The 24,516-nt window shown below is 42.9% G+C and overlaps 1 protein-coding gene across 6 annotated transcripts; it reads left to right on the top strand.

The window, feature by feature from the left end:
• Positions 1-366: 366 nt before the first annotated feature.
• zmynd11 (zinc finger, MYND-type containing 11) lies at positions 367-23,648 on the top strand. Of its 6 annotated transcripts, none has more exons than XM_068726146.1 (16): positions 367-552; positions 3,696-3,831; positions 7,485-7,644; positions 9,995-10,018; positions 13,201-13,362; positions 13,968-14,048; positions 14,356-14,448; positions 15,245-15,332; positions 15,781-15,836; positions 16,013-16,090; positions 16,337-16,455; positions 16,757-17,087; positions 17,954-18,028; positions 18,211-18,519; positions 18,615-18,800; positions 19,049-23,648. In XM_068726146.1, exons 2-16 carry the CDS (start codon positions 3,701-3,703, stop codon positions 19,169-19,171), a joined length of 2,016 nt encoding a protein of 671 aa, XP_068582247.1. In that variant the 5' UTR covers positions 367-552; positions 3,696-3,700; the 3' UTR covers positions 19,172-23,648. The 6 variants fall into 6 exon arrangements, with proteins under 6 accessions (XP_068582247.1, XP_068582249.1, XP_068582250.1 ...); XM_068726148.1 differs by having other exon boundaries at positions 368-552; positions 13,971-14,048; XM_068726149.1 differs by having other exon boundaries at positions 368-552; positions 18,241-18,519.
• Positions 23,649-24,516: the final 868 nt, after the last annotated feature.

The raw sequence follows: 24,516 nt of genomic DNA, 5'->3' as shown, positions 1-24,516 counted from the left end.
ATATATATATATATATATATATATATATACACAGTAAAGTGCAAACAAGAGACAGAGTAAAAAAGAATGTATCAAAACATTATAAATAAATAAATAAGTAATAATAATAAAACAGTAAAGAATATAAAAATAAGTAAAACAATAAAAAAAATCCATAATAACTAAAATATTGTACATACAGACAGAATGATTGTTGTATTGCAATGTGTATTTATAATGCACAGATTTTTTTTTAGCAACAACTACTAGCCAATCAGAGGCGGAGTAGGGCGGGTCTTCCCTCCAGCCGCCATAGCAGTATTTAGTAATTTAGCGGCGTGTGATGCAGTACCGCATTCCACCGCCAGAGTTCTCCCCTCACCAGCTCCGCTCGGCTCCGTTGGCGCTGTTGTCTGTGTTTACCTTCACAGCACTGTGGCCAGCTGGACACAAAAACCACCATCCACAGCCTCTCAACAAGCAGCCTGGGACAACGCTAATGTGAGCCGCCTCGCCTTCGATGCTTCGCGGATTTCCTGCAGCAGCTGTGTGTTGGTGACACTGTAAGCAAAGGTGAGTTGTTAACGGCACACGCGCTCTGTGACAACACTGCAGCTAGCGCTAGCGTTAGCTTAGCCGTTAGCTTGCCTCTCCTAACATGGCGCCCTCCAAAACAAACGAGTAGGTAGCTAGCTAAGTTAGCTTACTGTGTTTCGCAGTTTTTTGTGGCGGCGGACAGAGCTTCAGGTGTACCCGGTATACTACTAGCTTTGTCGTGTTGATGGTAAATGTTATCTAGCTTAAGTTTACCAGCCACCCAGCTAAAGGTAAGCTACGTAACAGTTTATGCTAGCATCGCTAACTAAAATTAACTCACATACAGACCAACCGTTACTCTTACGTGCTTGTTCGGGGGGTTTATGTTCTCATGCAATACATAATAAATGTGCATTGTCTGGTTTAAGGTATTTAGTGAGAGTTAAATCGGTAATTTTGTCTCGACAGGCTTTGGTTTGGGTCGTTAGCTAGCATGCTAAGTAACGGTAGGTAGTGCCCGTGGCCTTCCACGGCCAACCCTCTTTGTTTACCAAATCTACGAGTGGTTTTAACGGTGACAGTTAATAACGAGGTGTGTTGAACTGCGGTGTGATGACCCAGATTATCTTCCATAGAAAAGCCCAATTGGTCTGCTCAGTCAGTGTGGATGCTATTAGCTACTAGCTGGCTAACGGGAGTCACGCTTAAACCTCTCCGGACAGCGTCAACACTGTGTGACTCTCGTGGTTGATTTACTTCATACGAGGACTATCAGGGATTGTTCTTGATGTGGAGTCACGTTTGGAGGAGCTGTTGGGTGTTTGTGTAGTCTCACTGTTTTTACCCCCCCCCTCCTCCCATGGGAGCCACAAAACCCTCTCGACCCGTGTCTCCCTAATTGCCCCTCCGGTGTCGCACACCTTGCCTACCGTTAATTGATTGGGGAGCATTGTTGGCGCCGTCCTGTCATCGTCTTGTGTGAGCTCTCTGGAGACGGAGGTGCAGGCTGCTGCAAGAGGTGGCTGTGTTGCACGCATGCAGGCCGGAGTGGCCATGCTGGCGCCATGGTGGCATCGTGGCACAGGTGGCCCTCCTTCACGCCTGCTGCCCTTCACACAGAATAGAGGGGCTCACCTTGCTCACCTTGCTCACCTTGCTGCTGTGTTGTGACGCTGTGAAGTCTGTCTCACCTTGGCTCTCACAACCAGGAGAGCTGTGATGTTTTTAAAGCAAAATGTGTAAATGGGCCGTAGTTCTGCATAGTTTAATGTGCGCCTTAACGTGAATATCACAATATTTGTACACTGTTGCCGTTACATTGGAAAGCAAAAACAAACTGAATGTGTTTTTCCTCCTGCAGAGCGTCCTTTCATTCAGTGAGGAATGGCTTCATTTAGCACATCCAACATTTGTAAAGTCTGAAAAGTGTTCCAGATGTGTGCACTTTTCCAGCACGCCGTTTCATCTCATAATGTGTTGAATTCTGAAAGAAACAATTTAATGTGTAACCAGTAAACACACAGAATAAGACAGCTGATAGAGATAACACCGTTCAGTCGTATTTAGGCCTGAAGGAATCCAGATGTTGACAATGAATGCTTGAGTTGAGCCTCAACATGTAACTTCAATATCAGAGGCATCAGGCTTGCATCTGTGGACTTAAACCCGGGCTCAGATCTAGTCTGTACTAATATGAAATACTATGTTCAAAGAGATGATTATCCCACAACAATCCAACTCAGTAATCCTTCGCTCTGACCACAACCAAAGCAGGAACCAGTAGACTACACAGGATATGTTGCCTGCTTGCTGCCTGTGACCACCTGTTTTGTGTTTAGTCGCGTTGCGTGATTTGCTCTCAACACCAAATATGTGTCTTACATGTTTTTGTTTTTTTTAAATTTCACCCTGAGCCACACTTTGTACTCGGATGAGAAGCGCGTGGAGATGAAACATCCTCCCCTGACGTCTGTCGCAGCCTCTCCTCGCTTAAAGTGCACGAACGCTAAGCCTCCTCCTTCGCATGAATATGCTCCGGGTGTTATTACGGTTAGCTTTTGGCTGCGATTTATGAAAGTGACATCTTAAGTTTCACGGATGGTTGAGAGCAGGACCGCATAAAATTGGATTTGAAGATATTCGGTGGAGGCCAGGCCTGCTCGCCACAGTTAAGAGGCAGCCGGGATTATTCCAAACCTTTGAAGGGCTCTTAAGAGTTCTCCTTGTCACACATTCCCTCTGACATGTTCTGGGCGTCCAGCACCACACTGCTGTATTTGTTTTGATGGTTGATGCCTGTTGAGAATGTCCTCTGAATGACAACAAGACATATTTAGTCTGATGTGGAATCAATGCTCTTCAGGAGGAATATGGATTACATGTATGCATGTTTGCATAAATGTAGCTTGGATTGGACACTTCAGCAGGATTCTAAATTTATGTCTGGACACATATTGTTGTTTTCATTGCGTTTATGTTGTTAATATTACCGTTACCATGCTTGTGTGGCTTCATAATGTTATGATATTTGTGCTATCTATAACTACATCATATCTAATAATCAACAGCACAAATACTCCAGATTCAAATGTGAATATTTGGAAAATGACCAGAGTAAGGTATGAAAGGACGAACTGTTAACTGGCTGAATCCTCCTGAATCAGTTCGTCATATTTGCCGTACGTTCACCGTAAAGCCTCTTGTCTTGTTACACACTTCATTGTGAGAACAATATTTTGTGTTCATGTTGAGATATATGTGGATTATTTGTGCGCTCTAAATTAATAACGAGCACTTTGTCTTTAACGTCTAACTATAAGAGATACATTTTTGTTTGAGGTCACATCTGTACGACCGCTCTGGGCCACACGATGAACATTAGTTCAGTTATTGCGTATGTCAGACATATTTTCATGATTGGTCTTATGGACGATCTCTTGCAGGGCAGCGAGATTTTCCCACAAAGAAACACTACAACCAACACTACTACCACACGTGGCTCTGCTGCCACGTTTAGGCCATGACCTCAGCTGTTAGATCACCAGTGTAAACGGTACCGCTGGTGTTCTTTAATTGGTAGTACTTGTGGCCTCCCATGTCTGTATTTTGGTATCTTTTCATTCACAGAGCAAAACACGATTACATCTGCTGATTTATTTATTTTTCCGTTGTCCACACAGTTGAGATGAATAAGGAAATCATGTCACGCGTGGTGAAGAAGAGGCTGGCGGACCCCAAGGTGGTCCAGTATGTGTGGGCGGCCATCGAGGTCGTCCGCAACCAGAAACAAATCGCGAACATGGACAGGATCTCCAAGTAAGTTAAATCACAGACGAGACGGATATGATGATGTGTATCTGTCGTGGAATGTGTGTACGTTGACCAACGATGGGTTCAACTAAATAACAAACATAGATTCCCACTGACCAGCGAGTATAGACTACGCTTCACGCTCCGTGATCCACACACCTCCCTGCAAACAGATTCCCCAATTTCCCCAACTTCTTACATTTTCTTTGTTGCACGACATAAACCGCCAGGAGAGCGAGAGCGTAACGGACGTTGGGCTCGAGTAATCGGCATGCATCTAGGCATTTTGGAGGAGTTTTGTCTTGAAGGGATCTTTAACCTAAACACAAACTGTCATGGTTTGTTCTGCTTGCGTGTCCTTAAGCAAGGTATTCCCTTGACAGCTCCCTATTCAAAGGGTTCCAGGTGATTTGCACAGTGATGACGCGAGGGGAGAAAGACAGCGGCCCACACCAACGTGTGCCGACACGTTGTGTAAAATGAATCATTTCGCAGACTTCGTTTTTATGTTTGAAAAATGTCTTTTTATGTGGAATTATAGATTTAAACTCAGGAATTGGTCGCTGAATAACTCACCTATACATCATTTAGTCACATAAGTCACATTTGAGAATGTTTGGTATTTATTTATTTTTGCTTGATAAATGACTCGAGCGATTAATCAATCATTAGAGCAGTTGCTGATTTAATTAGTTAACAACTAATCCATTGACCCACCAATCGTTGTTAGTGTGTGTGTGTGTGTGTGTGTGTGTGTGTGTGTGTGTGTGTGTGTGTGTGTGTGTGTGTGTGTGTTGGGAGTCCTGATGCCCTATAATGAATCTCCATATAGTATCTACAGCCGGTTCGGGGGGGGGGGGGTGACGATGCTTTAAACATTTCATTTTTTTTAAATGTTATCTGTGAAAACGATCCTCACTTTGTTCTAAACTATGCAAATTCGAGACAAATAATCCGTCGGCGGGTGGAGCGGAGACCAAATGAAACAAGTTGGCGAGCACCTTTGTGGGGGGGGCTGGCTGGCTGCCAAATCAATATACCCTGTCGGCGAGCGGCTGTTGTCATGGCAACACTAAGCAGCGGCACGCACGCACACACACACACACACACACACACACACACACACACACACACACACACACATACATACACCTCCACCCTAAATCCAGTCACACTGTAGCTTCATTTTGCCAAAAACAAGCCTTGTGGCCAAAAGGGCGATGGATTTGTTGTTGTGAAAATAGAGGAGACTAAAGTCGGCGAATAAATTAACCGCTGTGTCTGTCGCGCGGCGAAGACGCTCGGGAACCTTCTGTTGCGCGCCGAAGACGCACGGGAACCTTCTGTCTCGTGGCGAAGACGCACGGGAACCTTCTGTCGCATGGCGGAGACGCGCGGGGACCTTCTGTTGCGTGGCAAAGACGCGCGGGATCCTTCTGTCGCGCGGCGAAGGCGCGCGGGAACCTTCTCGCGCGTGGCGAAGACGCGTGGGAACCTTCTGTCGCATGGCGGAGACACGCGGGAACCTTCTCGCGCGTGGCGAAGACGCTCGGGAACCTTCTGTTGCGCGCCGAAGACGCACGGGAACCTTCTGTTGCGCGCCGAAGACGCTCGGGAACCTTCTGTTGCGCGCCGAAGACGCACGGGAACCTTCTCGCGCGTGGCGGAGACGTGCGGGATCCTTCTGTCGTGTGGCGGAGACGCGCGGGAACCTTCTCGAGCGTGGCGAAGACGTGCGGGGACCTTCTGTTGCGCGGCAAAGACGTGTGAAGATGTGTTTAACCAACTGTAAAAATCATGGTGATTTAAAAAAAAAAATGACACAACATGTATCCATGAAAATTAACCACAAGGAGACAAAACTCACAGAAATATGCAATTCATTTTTTTTAACTCAACTCCAACATAGAAATGTCGGTCTGATGTATTGAAACGTTCTTCCTTTGTTTCCTCTCGTCTCGTCTCCTTGGTACCTTGGTTTTGCCGTCTTTGCTTGCAGTAATCCAGTCTGACTCGTGTTCACCTCGCAGACCTTCTATAGGCCTCTCCATTGTGCCTCTGGAGTAAATACAGACTCTCACCTGACTCCATGTTGGCTCGTACGTTGGCTCTCTGCCACAGACGAGGATACGTGACCTCAGAGAGGTTCGCTGCCAGGAATCAAACCGGCAACTATTTGATGTGGATCGTGTTAGAGGAGAAACCAGATGAGAAAGACTTGCATGTTTCAAATCACATGTATCTATAATCAATATTGTTGCCTAAACCGAACTGTTTGTAGTTTTGTTGCCTAAACTTAACTGTTTGTAGTTTTGTTGCTAAACCAAACTGTTTGTAGTTTTGTTGCCTAAACCAAACTGTTTGTAGTTTTGTTGCCTAAACCGAGATGTTTGTAGTTTTGTTGCCTAAACTTAGCTGTTTGTAGTTTTGTTGCCTAAACCAAACTGTTTGTAGTTTTGTTGCCTAAACTTAGCTGTTTGTAGTTTTGTTGCCTAAACCAAACTGTTTGTAGTTTTGTTGCCTAAACTTAGCTGTTTGTAGTTTTGTTGCCTAAACCAAACTGTTTGTAGTTTTGTTGCCTAAACCGAGATGTTTGTAGTTTTGTTGCCTAAACTTAGCTGTTTGTAGTTTTGTTGCCTAAACCAAACTGTTTGTAGTTTTGTTGCCTAAACTTAGCTGTTTGTAGTTTTGTTGCCTAAACCAAACTGTTTGTAGTTTTGTTGCCTAAACCGAGATGTTTGTAGTTTTGTTGCCTAAACTTAGCTGTTTGTAGTTTTGTTGCCTAAACCAAACTGTTTGTAGTTTTGTTGCCTAAACCGAGATGTTTGTAGTTTTGTTGCCTAAACTTAGCTGTTTGTAGTTTTGTTGCCTAAACCGAAATGTTTGTAGTTTTGTTGCCTAAACCGAAATGTTTGTTTGTTGTTGCCTAAATTTAACTATTTGTAGTTTTGTTGCCTAAACCAAACTACTTGTAGTTTTGTTGCCTAAACCAAACTGTTTGTAGTTTTGTTGCCTAAACCGAAATGTTTGTAGTTTTGTTGCCTAAACCGAAATGTTTGTTTGTTGTTGCCTAAATTTAACTATTTGTAGTGTTGTTGCCTAAACCGAAATGTTTGTTTGTTGTTGCCTAAATTTAACTATTTGTAGTTTTGTTGCCTAAACCAAACTGTTTGTAGTTTTGTTGCCTAAACCGAAATGTTTGTAGTTTTGTTGCCTAAACCGAAATGTTTGTAGTTTTGTTGCCTTAACCGAAATGTTTGTTTGTTGTTGCCTAAATTTAACTATTTGTAGTTTTGTTGCCGAAACTTAACTGTTGATGGTTTTGTAGCCTCAACCGAATTGTTGGTGGTTTTGTTGCCTTAACCTACGTGTACGTAGTTATTTTAAGGCCAACCATGATGGTCTTTCTTTACCTAACTAAGTGGTTTTGTTGTCTTAACTTAACTTTAGTTTTTAAAGTAATGTTCCGATTTGTTTTTCTCACAAAAAACAGACAATTAGTGTCCCTGTACATAAAACCAACAGGATTGCATTTCGTGACTATTTCACGACCTCCCATTAGACTGTGTTGAAGAGTCTTGAGCAACTATTTCAATGTAAAATGTTTTGACAAATGGCTACCATACGCACTTAGCTGAACTACTTCTCCACCTGCACAGGTACCTGAGCCGTGTGTTTGGCATGCACCCGAAGGAGACTGCCAGGCAGCTGAGCTTGGCGGTGAAGGACGGCCTGGTGGTGGAGACCCTGACTGTTGGCTGCAAAGGCTCCAAGGCCGGCATCGAGCAGGAAGGATACTGGCTGCCCGGGGAGGAGATGGTACGTTTGGCAACGGTTAATCCTTCTTTCTAGATTGTTATTGGTCACCAAAAACAAGCAGAATTATCCTTTTGTATGTCTGATATTTACGTGGCGGATGTCTGTGTGTTGACATTGTGAGCAACATTATTATTTTTTTTTCCAACATTTCCCATAGAGCTGAATGGTGGAAGCAGACTTGTTTGATAACAATTAAATCAAATTACTTTTACCGTCTTCTGACGGCCAACATGATGGGATTTTGTTTTATGATGTAGTTTTACCAAATCTCTAACCAGAGAAAGTTTGAAACTACAAGCAACGATTAGTTGATCAATCTGCTGTGGCTATATATTAGCTGAGCAACTAACCGATTATTACAGTCATTATTGGCAGCTTCTTCAAAGATTACAGTAATGCAAAGTAGATGAAAGTCTGGTAGAATGGCTGCATGTGTCACTGCCATCAATAAGTGTCAGTTTTATTAATAGATTTTTTTTTTCCTTTGGCTTAGTTTACTGACCCAGTTTTTATTTTATTAACTGAGATACATGAGAGAAACATGATTTAATTGTCTTTAATTGCCCATCTGTCAAGTTGCTCACAGTGTGAACGCCGTTTAACAGAGTTACGGCACGCAGACACTACCGGTCCTACAGTGATCAAGCATGAAGAAGCACTCGGTGAAAGGGAACATTCGCCACCTGTTGATGTCCAATCAGTGCCGATGGTAACTGTGGTCAAATTGAAGCAATGAATCCCCCAGTGTGCGTTGTATTGACCGTGAATACACAATACGCAGCAGCTACAACCAATACAGCCGGGATCGCCTCCGGTTCTGACCGTGAAGCCGACGCTTCACGTGTTAAAGCTGCATTCTCTCTAGTGTCCACCAGGGGGCGACTCCTCTGGTTGTATAGAAGTCTAGTCTAAAATGACTCTACTTCTCTCTTGATTTATTCCCTCAGTAAACATTGTAAACATGAGTTTATGGTCTCAATCTCTAGTTTACAGTCTTCTTCAATACAGCATGATGTTCATTTAGTACATTATGCTCCATTTAGAGTCAAACACACCATAAAGCAGGGGATGCTTTAGGGGCGGGGCTACACGCTGATTGACAGGTCTCTACCAGAGACGTACACGGCATCTCTACGTCACTCCTCCTCAGTCCAGATATGGTCACTTCCTGTTCACTGGTTGCAAAAAGCCAAGATGGCAACGGCCGTAATCCAAGATGGCGACGTCCAAATCACCAAATTCGATGCTTCAAAACGTCAGTCCGCAAACCAATGGGTGATGTCGCGATGACGACGTCCACTTCTTATATACAGTGCCCCCCCCCCCCCACCCACCCCCTTCAAGCGTCAGAAGCTCGCGTGCAATGCATCCTGGGACATGTAGGCTCCCCAAGCTGCATTTATCATCAATACTGATTTCGAAATCCAAATAAAAGGTGGCAAATGTTTCCCCTTTTTAAAAAAAGAAAGTGACAAACAGGAGCGGTGTTAAGGTTTGAAGATGTACAGTATTAAATATGCATCATCTTTGTTTTAGCTTTAACTTCTGTCCCGTGTTGGTCCACAGTGTAGCGATGCTTTCACGTGTCGCTGCCTCCGTAGTGTAGCTCTACCAGAGGACAATCCTCATGCCGTCTGCCATGCGTAATGCAAATAGTGCTTAATGGATTACCGTGCAAGTGGCTTTAACATGTAGCCGCTTTAATCACAGTGATTAACACCCTGTCAGTATCTGTCAGGCTTTACCCACTGAACTACAAGAGCAGTAATGGATGTGATTTTTATTAGAACAATATAAGAAACATTTTGTCGATCAAATGTTTGCATATAATTGCTCGTTAACAGCTCGAGGACACGTCTACTTCCTGTCAGCTGATGCACCGCAACAAGGAACCTATAAAACAAAAGGTAGCAGCACTTGAGAGATTAGGATGATGTCATGAGGATGTAATGAGCGTTCCTTCTTTTATATATTCCTTGAACTTCAGAAGGACACACTGGAGACATGTTTACGTTTTACTACTGTGAAATAGTCTGTAAGTCAGTGTGAGGGAGAAGTCAACAAAGACCAGGACCCGTGCTGCGTTCAAGACACCTCGGAGGTCCTAATCTTCCCACTTGAAGTATCCAGCTTCCTAATAAGTACATATATGTACATATATACTGTACATGTATGTATTATTAGTGTCCGAGTTGTCTTGAAACGCAGCATTATGTCCATCCTGTTGTTAGACATTCCTGTGATTAAACAAAGCGTCATGCCGCCGTTATCCAGCGGAGCTCAGGTGTTTGTGTGTTTTTAGCAGCAGGACCTTTTAAGCACTGATCTCTCAATCCTTTTTCAATCGCAGGATCCGAAAGCAGAGGGAAGCAAGGTAAGGGCTGCTTTGTTATTACCAAATTCATGGTTTTGATTCCTCACATCGACGCCTTCTGTGAGGAAGACGCTCTGCACTCGCACAGTTTTGTTTTAAAACCTGTAGGCTATTTTAAAATGACATGAAAGTCCGTCTACGTGGTTAAACCTGTTGTTTGAGTGATCAGTGATGAAATATGTGTCCGCTACTTATCTACAGATGTGTTTAAATACAACAAAAACACTCACTTGGCTAGCATAGCCGCAGGCTGCTAGCTAGCGTCTGTGTGTTTGTAGTCATCTGGTCTTGGTAGTTGTAGTTCTCCTCAGAGGGAGGCGCCGTGTTCTTAGCGAGTGTCTGGCTGTGTTTAAGTAAACCAAAACAAGGTTCTTAGTAATTATTCCGTTCATCTGATATTTAGCATATTCTTTTTTATCAGGATGGAGGATTTTATCCATATCCCCCAAAAATGAACTGGTAGACATCACCAGGAAACTTTCTTTCTCACTTACATGAAGACAATTATTTTCTTTTGTACTGCAAGTTTTCTTAAATGTTATGTATAAATATGCAAATAAGGCGTAAAAAGTAGTACAAATAAATGTGTATTTTGGATGTTTTATTTGCACTAGTTTGGAAGAAGACATGTTATGGAAGCTAAATAGTCCAAAGGTGCACAAAAAACGATGTTTTTGCCCGTAGTGTCATTTGTAGCAATATTGACCGACAACTGTTGGCCTCATCAGCAAAAATAGTGAAATGCAGTCAAGAAATAACTGTATGAATAGATTTTTTAGGAGAAACAAACATTTGATAATGTGTTAATAAGTGCGTACTTTGGCACAGGGCCGTGTCAGATTGATGAGGATCTGTGAGGCAACAAGCAGTTTACCTCTAAAAGGAGCCGGGTCCTGGGCTCCTCGTGTCGGTCATGAGAAGCTGAACCCTGCTGCTCAGCTTCTCTCAGCTTCTCCCCGGCGTGTCCCAGCTTGACTCGGGACAGTGCAGCGCTGTTAACCAGAGCAGGAGGGAGACGGCTGAAGACAGCAGCCAACCCTCTGGCTGCCTCAACTCGTCCTCTATGAGACACGGTGTCTGTTGTTTCTCTCTCTGCTGTGGGACCACAGACACCGTGTCCTCGTTGTTCCTCTCTCTGCTGTAGAACCACAGACACCGTGTCCTCGTTGTTCCTCACTCTGCTGTGGAACCACAGACACCGTGTCCTCGTTGTTCCTCACTCTGCTGTGGAACCACAGACACCGTGTCCTCGTTGTTCCTCACTCTGCTGTGGAACCACAGACACCGTGTCCTTGTTGTTCCTCTCTCTGCTGTAGAACCACAGACACCGTGTCCTTGTTGTTCCTCTCTCTGCTGTAGAACCACAGACACCGTGTCCTTGTTGTTCCTCTCTCTGCTGTAGAACCACAGACACCGTGTCCTTGTTGTTCCTCTCTCTGCTGTAGAACCACAGACACCGTGTCCTCGTTGTTCCTCTCTCTGCTGTAGAACCACAGACACCGTGTCCTCGGCTCAGAGAGCTCCGCTCTTTCAGAAGCCAGCCGCTGGTCTTTCATCAGTGAAGGGCCTCTTGACATTCGACAGAACACGAGGGACGGTTCTCTGTCGTCGAGTGTTTGTGTGGGCGAGGAGTCTGCGGATGGTTTTTTCAGAGTGTATTCACACCTAGATGGGCTTTAATTGTTAAAATTTCACTCCTTCAGTTCAGCCGTTCACATGGACATCGATTGATATATTTATTATATTATGGCTGCAGCTAATGGACATATATCGTATCATTAATAAGTGTCATTAATTTAGTGTATTAAATCCTAGAAATCTGCAAAAAAAACAAATAGTCATCACAACTTCTCAAAGCTGTTGATGACATTTTCACTTGTGTATATTTTATATTTGCGATTATATAAAACAGCGAATCTTTTACTTTTTAGGAGCTGGAAACAGATTTGTTTTGTTGTTAATTCATGCATCAATTTAGGAAAATTGCCTTCCCTGGTTAGATGTTCCTCTGTGATCAGAAGCACCTCTCGTCGACTTCTTCCCCGGATCGTCACCGACATTATAAGATAAATCTCACGGGCTGTTCAGTCTCCCCCACCGAGTCGCTCCAGACTGTGAGTGGGAGGAGCTGGACTCTTGACAGGTTAATAGGAAGTATGAATAGCTACAAAAAAAAAAGATAAATCAACCGTCTCTGTGCACAAGGTTTGATGCTCGGCGCTAAAGTTAACCGATAACTAACCACAGAAGAACCTCGCGGTTCGTTTCAGTCGTGAGACAAACCTTAAACGCCGTGTTGTTGTTTTTAAACACGTCTTTATGTATTTGTACAACGTGTACTTATGGATGCGCAGGGATGCGGTACATGCACAAACATGTCCTCAGTACACATTACTACATGTTCTTACACTCAATCATTTATTCCTGGGAAGGATTCGCTGGACGGTTGTTGTTTTTTTTTTGTCGGAGCAGATTTTGGCAGCGATTCGCTTCCACATATTCACAGTCGAGGAGCAACTCAGTCCAGATTTCTTTTTGTTTGTTTGCTCCACGAGAAGAAAAAAGTCTTTGCGGAAAAAGCTTATTATCATAAGAAGTGAGTTTAATTCCTCATCCAGGTCTTCTCAGCTGCTTCACAACTTGAGTTAGTGACCTCCATGCTGTCAACACCTGCTGTTGTTGCTGCGGCCAGCGTGATTTTTATTTCATTTATTGTTTTAACTTTCCCTTCATTGAATACTACACTTGCTTTATTTCCATATTCACATTCTGGAAGAAAGTTTAATTTTTTAAATACTTAAATATATATATATTTTTTCATGGACTGTGTGAAAGTTTTATTTTTATAAATATAATTTAATCATAATAATATTAATTTTTTTAATTATAATACAGAACCAGGATTTGTTGGATTGATGCGTTTTGGAGCAGCAGCAACTAAAAATATATTTTTTTTGTAAACCTCGCAGCCATTTTTAACAGGAGACCAGCCAATGTTCTTCTTCTTCTTCATCTGAAATGTAACCGGACACTTTCAACTCTTTGATGAAACAGCATCACTGATCACACAAGCCTCAAACTAATGTAGACATTTAAACTCAGTTTTAAGCATCTGGATCTTGTGTTTCACAAGATCAGGAACTGATGATGAAGAAGGTTGTCTCCCCCCCCCCCTTGTGCAGGAGTGGGAGGCGGAGAGTCACGACTGGTACTGCTTCGAGTGTCACCTGCCGGGCGACGTCCTCTCGTGCGACAACTGCTTCCGGGTTTATCACCTCAAGTGTCTGTCGGACGAGTTCAAGCCCAGAGATGCAGGATCCCACTGGCAGTGTGTCGTCTGCAGGGTAGGTGGTCGAGACGGGGAGGTGTGTGTGTGTGTGTGTGTGTGTGTGTGTGTGTGTACTAGTTCTTCTTTAAGGATTAATGAGCATGTCCTTCATTACTTCAGAGTTAAGGCTAGTTTTAGGGTGAAGTATGGGGGGAGGTTAGCTGTCGTGTTAGCATATCGCCGAAGAAATTAGCGATGATTAATGGGACGACACGCTTCATCTGTATGTGCTAAACACCAATAAATAACGGCAGACGGTTTACTGTCAGCTAGTTAGTAATCATGTTTTAAACCAAAGCTGGCATCTTTAAAAAACGATAAATAAAGCCGTGATGTTTGAGTTGTTGTCAATATTTGCCATTTAAACCAACGCCGTTGCTAGAAAAGAGCTAATATTTACCGTCTGGTTTCACTGTCAGCTCTCGATCATCTGTAGCTCTCGTCGTCTTCATTCCCTACTGCTTCCTCTTGTCACTTCCTGTCTCTTCCACCAGGCCCTTTGTGTATTTTTGGTGTGTTTGAGTACGTTGCATTTGGGCCATTATGAATATACATTTTAAGTGAGTATTTAAGTTGCAGGTTTCAGAGCAGACTTGATCTCAACTGCACCTCTCTGTCCAGCAGGGCAGTAAAAAGAAGAACCTGAACAAACAGGAGATGAGTAAATACCTGCGTTTCATCGTGCAGCGCATGAAGGAGAGGGTGAGAACAACCACATCTTTATTGTATTTATATGTATATATATATATATATATATATATATATATATATGTGTTGTGTATAACTACCCACAATAACCCCCCCACCCCCCCCCCACCCCATCAGGAAAACAATTATCCATCTCTTCCCTCCCTCTCCAACCTGTTCTCCCCTTCCTGTCTCCCTTCATCCCATCATACCATTAAAAAATCCTATCAGTTGGCCTGCATGTGTCCCCGCTTCATTCCTCCCCCGTCCTCCCTCTTCCATGCCGTGGTGTTAAATCACTCTCCCTCCTCTGCGTCTGCAGGCGGTGGACCTGAACAAGAAGGGCAAAGACACTAAACACCCCATGTACAAACGGCTGATCCACACCGCGCTGGAGGTCTCAAACATCCACGAGGTAACCTCCACGACGCCCCCGCTACCGCTCACTGCCTCACCCCTTCTCCACTTCACTTATTTATTCATATCACGATCGTCTTCTGTGGACCTTGGTGATTGTTAAGCCTTTGATTTTAACATCCCAACACTCTCTTTCTAGTTAAAACACGTTAGACTATCACTGGATTACTTTGATTCTGAAGAAACTTAAAAATGTAAAGATTCTTAGGCGAGTTCTGGAGTTATGTATACATACCTATATTTATGTGTGGATTTATGGATGTTTGCTTGTGGTGAACATTGAATATGTCCCATGAAGCCTCACTATACTGGTGTCAGGCTGTGGTCAGTGGAGCTTTATCCAGACCTGAGAGTGTTTGTTAGTTAATACGTCTATAAGTCTACTGCCCTCTGCTGGACCGCTCACATGTCAACAAACAACAACAACAACAACAACAACAACAACACTCAGCATGTCAATAGACTTCTTTGTACTCGTCTCCTCTGTCTGACCAACGTTCTCTCTCTTTCCGTATGTTTGTCTCTCTCTCTGTCGCTGTCTGTCTCTCTCTGTCTCTGTCGCTGTCTGTCTCTCTCTGTCTCTGTCGCTGTCTGTCTCTCTCTGTCTGTCTGTCTCTCTCTCTCTCTCTCTCTCTCTCTCTCTCTCTCTCTCTCTCTCTCTCTCTCTGTGTCTCTGTCTGTCTGTCTCTCTCTCTCTCTGTCTCTCTCTCTCTCTGTATGTCTCTCTCTGTGTCTCTCTCTGTCTCTCTGTTTCTGTCTCTCTCTCTCTCTCTCTCTCTCTCTCTCTCTCTCAGAACCTGTCTGAAGGAAAGTATAAAACCTTTGAGGAGTTCAAAGCTGACGCTCAGCTGATTGTTCACAACACTGCCATCTTGTATGGAGGTGAGTTTATGGAGAGTTTTCATATTTTATTTCAACATCGTCACCCTAAAAAGTATGAAGTAAAATCCTCAAATAGAATACTATAATAATACATAGTAATAATAAACAATATATATATTTTTCATTGTCATAAGTTGAATGTTGTCTAAACAGAAGCTGTTGTACAAGAACTCAATGGAAGAATTCATAAATTGAGCAATTTTGTAGATTAATTGAGGAACTATCTGATCAAAGAAACCAGACATGAGACCAAACAGTACGTGATATGAAGACATTTATTCATCAGTGCAGGGAGTCATCTGAGCTCTTAGTCACGTCTCCTGGAAATGAGAGGATTTCAGGGAATTTGAAAACTAATACATAAAACGTTGTATATAACTTTATCAGCCCTAATGGAAGTCTTCTAATCATTTCCTTTAAGAGGATTCAAGTTGACCGTTTCTTTCAGTTCACAGCGACCAGGCGGAGATCGCTCGGCTGCTCTTCAGCGACACATGTCACGAGGTACCGAGCTCATCAGCACACGTCTGCTCCATCCTTACCGCGGTGTCCAGTCCACATTTGTTAAACTCTCTCTCTCTCTCTCTCTCTCTCTCTCTCTCTCTCTCTCTGTCTCTCTCTCTCTCTCTCTCTCTCTCTCTCTCTCTCTCTCTCTCTCTCTCTCTCTCTCTCTCTTCCAGCTGAATGAGCTGCTCTTGTGTAAGAACTGTTTCTACCTGTCCAACGCCCGGCCCGACAACTGGTTCTGTTACCCGTGTGTGAGTACACCCGGACCTGCCCTCATCAGCAGCACACAGATCTACAAGCACAAAATCACTGTTAGTTTGACGAAATGTGTGTGTGTGTGTGTGTGTGTGTGTGTGTGTGTGTGTGTGTGTGTGTGTGTGTGTGTGTGTACGTGTGTGTACGTGTGTGTGTGTGTGTGTGTGTGTGTGTGTGTGTGTGTGTGTGTGTGTGTGTGTGTGTGTGTGTGTGTCTCTCTCTCTCTCTCTCTCTCTCGGCAGACACCCAACCATGACTTGGTGTGGGCCAAGATGAAAGGCTTTGGCTACTGGCCGGCTAAAGTCCTGCAGAGGGACGACAGCCAGGTGGACGTGCGCTTCTTTGGCCACCAGCACCAGAGGTTAGGACAGACGTCACAGTCACAGTCACACACTTCTCTGTTGTGTTTCGGCCGAATCTCAACGCCTCAGGTTGAGCTGATGATCTCCTGATTACCAGAGGGCGTCTTTGTTTCGTACTGATTCTTTCCCAGAACACTCCAGATGATTGTCTCTGTTCTCACGCCATTCATTCATTCATTCATTCATCCATTCATCCAAAACAAGACGGAAAGGCGGTTAAAATGGGCCGAAACGAATGAACCCGGTGCAGTGCTGCTTGGTAAATCTCGAGCACTGTTTTTCCCCCCTGTCCTCCTGCAGAGCGTGGATCCCCTCGGACAACATCCAGGACATCAAGGTGAGCGTGCAGCAGCTGCAGGTGAAGCGCAGCAGCGGCTGGAAGAAGGCGTGCGAGGAGCTGGAGCTCTACCAGCGCTTCCTGCGGGAGGGCCGCTTCTGGAAAACAAAGATGGAGGAAAGCAGCATGCCGTCGCTACCGCCTCTGCAGCAGAACCAGAACCAGAACCAGAACCAGAGTCAGAGTCAGAGTCAGCAGCAGCAGCAGGAGGGCAGCGGGAGGACGGACAGGCTGGAGAGGACGGACGAAGCCGAGTCCAGCATCTCCTCCACCAGCAACGAGCAGGTCCGACAAGTACGTGGGCTCAGTTCTACTTTACAGACCGTGAGCGTGAGAGAGACGGGACGGGGACACGAGCGTCTCTTTGTGTTGATTTGACCTGTGGTGTGTGTCTGGACGGAGAAACGTTCATTGTTGTCGTTTGTCACATCAAGTCCGGTTCATTCATGCAACGTTTCAACTGTTTCAACACAAACAGCAAAGTTCTTCAGGTCTCTGGAGGAAATGGACCAAAAGGAACAAAAATGAGAGACCAGAAACCAGATTAACTGAAATCCTCTAGAGGGGAACACAGCTAACGGTGCCACCTGGTGGCTGGACCTAGTACAACACGGTGCCTGTATTCAATAGTATCCACAAGTTGTTTTTATTTATTTTCTGAAATACATTTTTATTTTGCATTAATCATCATGACAAACATTTAATACCAAAGTAGAAATAAACAGGGTTTGAGAGAGATTAGCAGAGAATAAAGACGTTTTCTACCGTTGAGCTGAGCAGAAGGTGTTTCATTATTTAATAATAATAATAACAAGTAAACAGCAACAACCGTGTTAAAACTTTTAAGATGTCATCTTAGGGCAGCGTTAAGTTCTGTGATCATTTATTTCATTTAGAGGAATTTGAATGTTCTTCATGTTTTTATCAATCTCTCAAAAATAATTATTAATAATTATTAAAAGCTTCTTCTTTTTTTTACCGTTGTTTTGAATATTTTTTATTTTCTAGTTTCCCTTTTAATTATTGAGTAAAACGATTTAAATGAATTTCCGTTTCATAGTTTCAGCCTAAATTGGAAAAAAGAAAGGAAGACCTTCAGGATACGTTTAACATTTTAACAAAATTGTATTTAATATATTTATCTATTCATGTTTTTCCAGCTCAAAGGCAGCCTGGAGCCCAAGGCCAAGAAAAGCCGTCGATCTCAAATGGTCGAGCCCAAAGAAGAAGTCAGCGTAAGTGAGACCGTCTTAACTGCACCGTAAGGAATTGTTACTGTTACGCACCGCTGGTGAGACATTAAAATACGTGATATTACAGTGAATAATAGTCCTTACTGGCGTACTTTGGCCTCAGTGTTTCCACAGACACCTAAACGACGACGTGTCCTCTTCTGTCATTCATTCGCCTCTTTCAGTCTGTGCTCCATTCCTCGTCTCTCCACCAGGACCCGGAGCCCGAGATGGAGGCGGTGAGCTCCAGCCAGGAGATCCCGGCGTCCTCGGCGCCCCAGCAGCCCGAGAAGCTGTCGGTGTCCACGCAGACCAAGAAGGCCGGCGGCGGGTCGCCGCGCACGCTGCACCGCGGAACCCAGACCAACAGCGACGGCGCCTGTCAGAACATGTGCCACGAGAAGTACACCAAGGTGTTCAACGACGTCAAGGAGATGATGAAGGCCGACAACAAGAGGGAGACGGAGAGGGTCGTCAGGGAGGCTCTGGAGAAGGTTTGTGCTGGACCTGGATCTGGGAGGAGGAGGTCTGTGTGTCTGTGAGAGAGTCTTCAGGTCTTAACAAGCCTCTCTTGTCCCCCCCCCTTCAGCTCCGTGCGGAGATGGAGGAGGAGAAGCGCCAGGCGGTGAGCAAGGCGGTGGCCGGAGCTCAGGCGGAGATGGAGCGGAAGTGTAAGCAGGTGAAGGAGAAGTGTAAAGAGGAGCTGGTGGAGGAGGTGAAGAAGGTGGTGGCCCAAAACAAGCAGCTGGTCTCCCAGACCAAGAAGAAGCAGTGGGTGAGTTCTGGGACCGATGTTTGTGTTTCCATGTTTGTAACGATGCACCATGTTTGTTAGAGAACCGCTCACTTCTTTTAAACAGTATTCATAAAGTTGTATGTCATCATTCTTGCATTGCGGCCAACAAGCGTGTTTATCAGCAGATGTAGCAGCAATCTAACAGCACCATGAATCACATTGATACAGCTGTGAGTTCAGGTTTGTCTGTTGCTGTTGCTGAGCGTTGCTGCTGTTGTTGTTTGCAGTGTTATAACTGTGAGGAGGAGGCCATGTACCACTGCTGCTGGAACACCTCGTACTGCTCCATCAAGTGTCAGCAGGAGCACTGGCACGCCGACCACAAACGGACCTGCCGCAGGAAGAGATGAACAAGCCCCGCCCTCCCCTCCCCCCTTTTTGACCTTACACAGCACGCCATTGGCTCTCGCCCTCTCCTCCTCCTGTCAGTCAGTGTCTGCAAAACACACACACACACACACACACACACACACACACACACACACACACACACACACACACACACACACACACACACACACTTCTCTCCTGCTTCTCTACCGGCCTTCCTGAAAACTTTGTGGACCCAACGTTTTCTGCGTGAAAAGAGCAATTTGTTACCTTTTTGTTTCTATTATTTAATATACCCATTGTATTGATTTCTATATTGTTGTTCTTCTTCTCTGAATCGTGAACAGATTGCTCGAGGGCGTGGCTCAAAATGCAGAGTCACGGTATGATTTTTGTGTTGTTGTTTGTTTTTTCACGATTATTTTTTCTTTACTGAAGTGCTAATTTTTGAGCTTGTGTCAGAGGACGTGTTATTTAAGTGTGTAGTAACAGATGAGCGTTAACCGAATACATTTTATTACCCGCGTTTTTTAAATGAATCACGTTTCTTACTTCTTACAAATACAACACTGTCAGTCGTACAACTCAAACGCACCGTGCATCAAACTAGCTCCGCCTTCATGGAGAAAAATGACACAAACAGTGCAGACGTATTGTGGACGACGTGGCTCGCCGTGATCGCATTTCTCCTTCTGTTCATTAAACTGCTGCGGTGAGTAGCACCTTTTTATCGTTTCTACCGAAACTCATATTGTCCTCAAGTCACTTATTGGGAACAGGGTCACAGCGTCCACGTACTGTTATGATTATAACCTCATTATTATGCACATTTCTTAACAGACTAGTTTTTATGAATCCGATATTGAAAATACAAAAAAGTTTTCCAATTGGTTCTAAATTGAGGAAATGTTGAGCAATCTTTCCTGAGCTGGATCTTAGAGAGGTTCCATGATTTGACTGTTTGTTTTCTGAACAACCCAAATGCTTGTAAATGTAATATTGCCAAAAAAAACAAAACATTTTGTTGAACCTCCCTGAAAGTATCTGGTGAGTCGTCCTGCGTCCTACAACCTTAAAATATACAAATATATATATAAATATATATATATATTTATATATATATATATTTATCCAAGCTTCGTTGGGATCATTCTTACGGGAGCTTTGGGAGGCAAGTGAGAAACAAAAAAAATCTGATTCATAATTATGTTCTCTCCTGTCGTTATGATTTAAGAGCAGGTGAAAAAAGGTCAAAAATCATTGTGGGTGTTTTGTTGTTGTGATACTCATTCTGGCCACTAGAGGCAGACGTGCACCACTGCCCCATGTTCTGAACGGGGAATAATAGCGTTCATGTTTTCTTTACATAACTTGTGAACACATCTCAGCCTCTTGTGGCCGCAGTGAGTATTACAACAACGAGACGTTAATTATAATAGAGCTTAGAAAGATTAATCCGGGCAAACGAACGCCTCTCAGCTCCCGTACGCGTCTGAAGTGACCCTCTGAAGCGCTTTCTGTCCTCGTTCAGACCCGAAGTGACTCGCTCACTGCGTGTGCTGTAGTTTGGTGGGCAGTGCCTGTTTCTCTCTTTCTGGTCTCATCCTCTTGCTCCCAGTGAGGCGACATGCATGTTGATGGATTCATAGTTTGTCTTCTTTTCCTTTCATTACGGTAAAACAAAAAGACAGACCAGAAGCTCGCTGGTGTTTCATGAACAGTGACGATGGATGGACCAATATAAAACATTATGCAAATGTGAATGATCAAATTCATCTTTTCTATAGCTTCCCTGCACTAGATGTTGGTGTATAAATATGGTGCTTGGAAACTTCTTCTTTTTTTTAAAGGGCAATAAAATTGCCCTTTTTTGATTTCCTCTTCAGTGACACTTTTAAAGTCGGTTGAGTGTTTCCTCAGTTATGACGACTGACTGAACGGAGGAACAGGATTCAGTCACTCTGTATAGACGCAGCGCTTTTCCTTTTACACACACACACACACACCGCTGTTAATCAATCTGTGCTTCTTTTAACATGTGACAAATAAAATACCGTAAATTCTCACATAGTGGGCAGGACCTTTTTTATTCATCTCGGCCACAGAGAGGACCAGACTTTTATATCTAAGGTCTGTAAATGACATTTTAAAACTTCTTTCAATGCAAATACCACACTACGCTACTACATAGTATTTGTACAACATGTACTACATAATCAACCTGGTGAATCAGTACAACTATTCAAGTTACTCTTCCATGCAAACAGACGAAACAAAGTGTTTTTCAATGACTTAATACTTTTTCACCTGATATATTTACATAGGTAGTACTCCCAATTGTGTACTACATACTATGTGAATCAAGTGTGTACTTTATACTGATATTGGTATACTGTTTTGCAGTTATTACACAATGCTTCTCATGCTTCAACGTTTTATACCAACAGGAAATTATACAATATGTGTCAAGTTAGGGCTGCGGCTGATTGTTTTCATTACTGATGATATATATATATATATCATTATATAATATCCAATAGTTTATTTTTATCTTTACTGTTAGAAAGTATTGGAAAGGGTCTTCAAATTACTTGATTTGTCCGTTAAACGCCAAATAACATTGGATTCACATCGATGTAAAACGTTTTGAGATGCTGGAACAAGCGAACATTATTGTTTAATGTTTGATCTGATTCATCACTTATTAAAATGTGTTGATCTGAATGTACTTGCCAGCTCAGAATCTGTGTGACGGATATGGAATTGGGACATTGTTGTATGGAATGTTTTCATTGGGAGATGTGTGCTGGAAATGTGAAGAGTTTCATAAACAGAAGCCGAAAGCAAACGCTGGTATTATTCTACATTTTGATTAATCTCATCAAATCCTATTTTTACAAAGAAACGCCAAAACCAACATTGTGTTAGTGCGACTCTCAATACTGTCTGTGGCTGTCCGCCCTTTGGTTCCTATTAAAGACATATGTGTGTGTGTGTGTGTGTGTGTGTGTGTGTGTGTGTGTGTGTGTGTATATATATATATATATATATATATATATATACATACACACACACACACACACACACACATAGTATAGTATATGTAGTGTCTTCAGTAGGAACCAAAGGGCTTGGAGCACAGAGCCACGGACCGTATTGAGAGTCGCACTAACACAATGTTGGTTTTGCCGTTTCTTTCTTCTTTTCAATAGGATTTGATGATTTTTGACCCAGTCCAACACACACACAGTGTTCATGGTGATGGACAGTCATTACTGTGTTTTCTATAGTTTTTGACACCAAGTGGCCCAGAATAAGAAGAAGATGCATCAGGCTTTGATACAGTTGTTTATTAGCAGCGTAAAGGTGTGATGATTATTATTACCGTTTGAAAACTGTCCACTATTAGAGAATTTACGGTAACTGTTGTTCCTGGCTTTACATAGGTTTCCCGTTGCTTGTTGCCGAGTCCTTCTTTTGGAAACTCATTTAAGTGTATCACTTTAAGATGTAACATGTGTACAGTTTGACCGTCTCTCTTCTCCACATTTAAGAGTTCTCTTGTTCTCCTCATCATTGCACTACGTGTAAATAACTGTTCTTCCTGCTTCATATTCTGTGTACATTGTAAATGTATTCAATCTCAGTTGTGTTCACAGTGATCTGGATGACTGTTAGTTCTAGTTTTGTACAATGTACAACCGTTAATCACACCGCTTCTGTTCCCGGCGCTCTTTCAGCTCGTTGCTCTTTGACTTTCTCTTGATCTGAATCCCAGCGAGAGCTTCGTCTGAACATGTCATCATGTCTCGTTGGAAGCCAAACTCATAATGCAGTGTATGGTCGCTTTGTGGATGGTGACATATTTTATGTTTATGTTTCTATATTCGTCCATCCAGCCGTAAAGAAAAAAAGATTTCAGTGTGAAAACTTTTGGAGAACTTTTTGCCGTCATTCCAGTTTGTATGTTTTTGTTTCTTTTTTATCTGCATGAATAAAGGTGTGTGTGTGTGTGTGTGTGTGTGTGTGTGTGTGTGTGTGTGTGTGTGTGTGTGTGTGTGTGTGTGTGTCTTTCTTTCTTTTCCTCTTCATGTGAAGCGTATACAGAGGAGAGCAATATGACAATGATGTTTCTGTTCTTTTTTTATTTCTGGAACTTCAGTCCAGTTTGAATCTTTTGAAGCTGTAATCGATCACGTCGTCGCCCATAAACCGGACCTTCCACTGTTCTTATTCCACAGTATTATAGCACATAGTACTCCACGGTAGTACATGTGAGTACTAGATATATCCTGCTTGAACTCACGGAGTAGTTATGTGCTTTCAGCTGGAATAAAACCAGTGTCCTCTGTTCTGTCCATATGTAAACTATTAATTGTGGCTTAACATTTTCTATGCTCCTGACGTTTCCTTTTTTGTTTTTTTTATGCTTTAGCTAGCAATATGTATATAAATATATTCTATGTGCTAACATGGAGGAAATAAATGTATCAACAAGTTGTGTTTCCAGTTTTTGTCCATATTCTACTTGTTTACCGTGAACATTTGTTTTATAATATATGACACTGATTCTTGATGACATACTATTCTATGATTTATTTATATTCAGTACATATACTTTAACTTATAATTGCATTTTATGAAAAATGATACATGACTTTTTACATCACTTTTATAAACATAAAATATGTTTAAAAACATTTTTATTATCGTTAACTTTTCATAACATAATAAACAATAGCCTCTGTCTATATTTTTTTTTTATGAATTCCTATGATACTGTTTTTCAAGTCATTTAGCAGACGCTGTTATCCAAAGCGACTTACAATCCAGTGTCTATCACCGTAGGTTACAGGAGCAGTTTAGGGTTAATGCTCAAGGACACATTGACATGAGACTAGCAGGAGCCGGGGATCGAACAGCCGACGAAGTGGAGAGCAGGGCCGTCTTTCAATCATAGCGTTGGTGGTTCGATCCCCAGTTCCTGCTCTGCTAGTCAACGTGTCCTTGAGCAAGACACTTAACCTCAAAATTATTCCCGTAGCCTACGGTGTATAGATAGATACTGAATTGTAAGTTGCTTTGGATAAATGCGACTGCTAAATAACTGTAATGCTATACTATGACCGTTTTTCACTTTTTTCAACATGCTATACTATGATTGTTTTTTTCACCATGCTAAAACATGTGACTGTGGATAAGTGGAGAGCAGGGCTGCCTTTCAGTCAGAGAGTTGTTGGTTTGATCTCCAGCTAGTCTATTTGTCTCATTTAACTTTTTTCGACATGCTATACTATGACCGTTTTTCACTTTTTTCAACATGCTATACTATGATTGTTTTTTTCAACATGCTAAAACATGTGGT

Source organism: Cebidichthys violaceus, unplaced genomic scaffold (genome assembly GCF_023349555.1).
Source record: "Cebidichthys violaceus isolate CVI_PGR_0920_01 unplaced genomic scaffold, fCebVio1.0.p SCAF_38, whole genome shotgun sequence".
Classification (NCBI taxonomy): domain Eukaryota; kingdom Metazoa; phylum Chordata; class Actinopteri; order Perciformes; family Stichaeidae; genus Cebidichthys; species Cebidichthys violaceus.
The sequence above is the reverse complement of the archived record's forward strand: the minus strand, read 5'-3'. Positions and strand labels throughout refer to the sequence as shown.